Source organism: Nicotiana sylvestris, chromosome 11 (assembly GCF_000393655.2).
Source record: "Nicotiana sylvestris chromosome 11, ASM39365v2, whole genome shotgun sequence".
Taxonomy (NCBI): Eukaryota; Viridiplantae; Streptophyta; class Magnoliopsida; order Solanales; family Solanaceae; genus Nicotiana; species Nicotiana sylvestris.
Window position 1 is genome coordinate 77,406,448 of NC_091067.1, and position 4,174 is coordinate 77,410,621.

General features: G+C 35.8%; 1 protein-coding gene across 1 annotated transcript; it reads left to right on the forward strand.

The window, feature by feature from the left end:
- Nucleotides 1–1,271: 1,271 nt before the first annotated feature.
- LOC138868107 (transcription factor bHLH139-like) lies at nucleotides 1,272–3,364 on the forward strand. The gene is made up of 5 exons (XM_070161407.1): nucleotides 1,272–1,811; nucleotides 1,939–2,142; nucleotides 2,501–2,566; nucleotides 2,657–2,722; nucleotides 3,272–3,364. Exons 1-5 carry the CDS (start codon nucleotides 1,272–1,274, stop codon nucleotides 3,362–3,364), a joined length of 969 nt encoding a protein of 322 aa, XP_070017508.1.
- Nucleotides 3,365–4,174: the final 810 nt, after the last annotated feature.

The following is a 4,174-nucleotide window of genomic DNA, read 5'->3' on the forward strand; positions in this document are numbered from 1 at the left end:
AGGTCAGGTCTCGACGAACTTCGAGGGAGGAGACTCGATCATAACCTTGTAGCCTCGAGACTTTGAAATGGTCTTCTGAGGTGCCTCAATGTCGAGAAATCGGGCTCTCCGATTTCACCATATACAAGCTTAGCAACTTATAATGTACTCTCCTTTTCAATCCATCAATCAACCATTCCTCAATATATAACTAGTTTGGGTAGATTATATTATGTAAATCCTTAGTTCTAATGGAGTTCACATATAACTAGTAAGCTTATTATGTCTTCAAATTAATTGGTCGTAGAGTAGAACTAGTGATTAAGCGGTGTTTCTGTGTTAGCCGGAATATCAACTAATATGATACAAATCTTAGCAGGATGAAAATGTTCAAATTTGTCCTTCAACTAATTTTTTTTCCTTTTAATAATGGAGCTCCAAATTGCTAATTCTTGTATTCATGCTGAAGCTGATAATTGTCACGTATGAAACATGCGATAAAACTCATTTTACCCATGTATTCTCTCATGTTCATCCAATTTACCCGTTGTGATTTTGCATTTGAAAATTAGGGTTAAGGTGAAGGTTGGAGTAAAGGATAACTGCATACATAGAAATTAGGACTAGAAATTACCATAGCTATTAAACTATGATTTCTCTTTTTAGATTGTCAAACTCACGACCATGATTGATATATTTCCCAGGTATATGCTATTTTTAATTTGTTTTATTTTAATGTATTGAAAAAGACCCCCACGTTCTCCAGGTAAGATGCTCAATCTCCTTTCCCATATCACTTCCACCTTTTCCTAATTATAAGTTTGAACAGTTGATAGTACTGATAATACTTAATCCTTTTCTCAATGATTGGTATATACACTCTAGTCATTGTCAGCCAGGGTTTACCTAATTAATTAGATCTAATGTTTTTATACACCCTCTCAAGGTTTGCATCATTTTGTCCTTAACTGGTTGAAGTTGAACCAAGTCTGTCTTAGTTGTACTTGGCCCATTTTTCACAAAAAAAATATTACTAGTACTATTTAAAAAGGTCGGGGCATATTCTGTTTATTAAATACTCTTGGTTGCTGAGTCCTAGGATTTGTATATTGATATACCAACCAAAGTCAATCCATCCTGACATTCCCTTGTATTTGTTCTGGTATAAATATGTGCCTCTATCTCCCATTTTTTCCAAGAAATTGAGATTCTCTATTATATAGTTAAATAGCACAACTCCTTCATATTGCAAAACTCCTCCATTTCCTTCAGGCTCTAGTTGTACTAACAGTATGGAGCCTGTGGCGTCAATGTCAGGGGAATGGAGCTCCTTCAGCGGAATGTGTTTAACTGACGAGGCTGATTTTATGGCACAGTTACTTGGTAACTGTTCGCTTCCAAATGAACTACCATCCACTTATTGGACTGGTCATGAATCAACCATGAACATGGGAGGAGCAAGAGAAGTTTCTGTGTATTCTTCAAATGACACTAACAATAGTATGCACACTGATGATAGTAGCTTTCTTTTTTTCCCTCCGAGTCATGAAAATTACTATCCAAGTCATTCCCGGCCTATCTTGATGAGAAATGATAGTTCAATAACAATGGAACATGGTCTGGTGGATACTAATAATCCAAGTGAAGTGGATGACTTCCTTAACCAAGATGTGAGCAATGACAGCATGGAGTTTGATGAAAACATGCCTGAAGCTGCTCTTGATGGAAAAGGCTTGCAGCTAGGAAGAACAGATTATGAACAATTTTCGGAAGACAAAATGGGTTCATCAGAAAGCTCTAAGAAAAGATCACGGCTGCATGGGCTTGAGCATGTAAGTATCATTCATGAACTTTGAAACCGTTCTATCTGATTTAATAGAACATAGTTGTCAACCTCTTTCAGAATGGTAAATATGGTGCTTCATCTTGTAGTTCCTGTCTCATGATTCCATGACATAGGTCCCGAAGAACAAGAGAAGCGGAAAGCTGGAGAAGGATCTAAAGAGTGGTGAGATGGATGGGAAAAATAAGGTTGTGCTTCAGAGGCAGAACTCAACGATCAGTTGCTGCTCAGAAGATGAATCTAATGTTTCGCACGTGTTAACCCGGAAAACCAGAGCCAGCAGGGGTTCAGCAACTGACCCCCAGAGCTTGTATGCAAGGGTATCTATCTTCCTATTACTTCCTCACTTCCAATTTATGTGATACTCCTTCCATTTGAACTTCTTAAAAAGCACACCTTTATATATTTGAAACATTTTGAACATTCTTTTTATTTTAGTAGCTTAAATGACATGCTCTTATAGCCATAAGAATGTTGTGACATGTTTAAGCCCATATGTTCTAACTTCTAAGGGTACTTTGGGTGTGTTATAAAGTCTTTCTTTTTCCTGAGACTCCGTGTGCAGTCACTCTCTCTTAAAATTAAATGAAAGGAGTATTGTTAGCAGAGTAGCATATTCTTGATCTCCAGATCTGCTAGTATATATGTGTCTAAAGGATCTTTTCTTTTCCTTTACAGAAAAGAAGAGAGAGAATTAATGAGAGATTGAGGACCTTGCAGACGCTCATCCCTAATGGAACGAAGGTAAGTGAATGTAGGTGAAACTGCATATATTAGTGACCATGTTATCTGCTGAGAGAATGTGAACCTAAAAAGTGAAATATTTGATGACAGGTTGATATTAGCACCATGCTTGAAGAGGCTGTCCTGTATGTCAAATTTTTGCAACTCCAAATCAAGGTAAGATTCAGTTTCCCTTCACTAAAGTGTTAAAATGCAACAACGACCCAGTGGGGTAAGTGTTAAAATGCATTAGGCTTAAACTATTGCGTGAGCATGGCACATAGGGATAGCAAAAGAAAGAGAGAACGACAAGTATAGCTTGAAAATCTTATCATTTTATGTGGACAAGAGTGGTAATAAAGAGATAACTTAGTGAGGTGGTGGTAGAAACTAACCTATAAAATATTGGTGGGATTATTTAACTTATATAAGGGGACTATCTTACGATCATTAGACTATCAGTATATTTTAGCAAGTATATAGAAGGTCATTTACTTTACATTTATATTTTACCAAATTAGATTTGCTAGAAACAGTTGCTTGTTATAGGTCACCTTGACCTGATAGGTTTTTAAAAATTATGCATTGTCAATGCACAAAAGTAAACTCATTATATGATGGCGTAGCTAGCTAATCAACTAAAGGTACTAAGACTAATTACTTCTCCCTTTGGAATCAAGTGATGGATCTTAATGTCTTGCTTTTTGTTTGGGAATCTGCATGCAGCTTTTGAGCTCTGATGATCTATGGATGTATTCTCCCATTGCATACAACGGAATGGACATTGGGCTCGATTTGAGGATTGATGTCCCAAAATGATAAAGTTGAAAGCTCAAGACATGGCAGTGCTAGCTGGAATTCTGTCTTAGTAAATGGAGAGCATTATCTTTCAGAGAAACGTTGCAGTTTTGTAATGGTTACTTTTTGAAATATTTACTACTGAAAGATTAGTTTTTATCTTATCCACGATGCTAATCATTCTGCTTATCAAATATTAAAATGTAATAAGTTTACTTGCTGGCTGTCATTTCAACTTGATGGAGGGTTTTATTTATATTATATACGTCTCAAAATTATGGCAGTTTACAAGAAACCACTTGTAATAATTGAGCTATAATGTGTTATCTTTTAATGATGAGTTGATTGGTCTATATTTTTATTTAGAGTGTTGTGTTTTATCATCTCTGTTGATACTCATCAACAAGCCAACAAGTTGCATTCAATTATGATATGGTCATGGATAGCCTGAGTAAAGCGGAGAACATTTTGGATAATCTTCACTTGTAAGAGTGGTAATCTCTCTCTCTATTATACAAGCATGAAGCCCTTAACTTAAAAGTTGAATTATTAAAATACCCTTCTTAACAACCTAACTATCTACTTATGAATTAAAAATAAAAAACGCTAGGCTTAACATTCGAAAGACCTAAACCCACCGTTTCAAATTGGATATGTTGCTTTGGCTGAGAGGTGAGATGTATTCGTTGAGAAAAGTTCCATTCACTTAAAGTGTTGTCAGTAATTCCAATCTGGACTTTCATATCTTAAAGGACACACCCGACTAATATGACTCATCAACAAATTTAAGAAAATTTGTTAATTCGTCTTTGACAGGTATTCTTCTCTTAC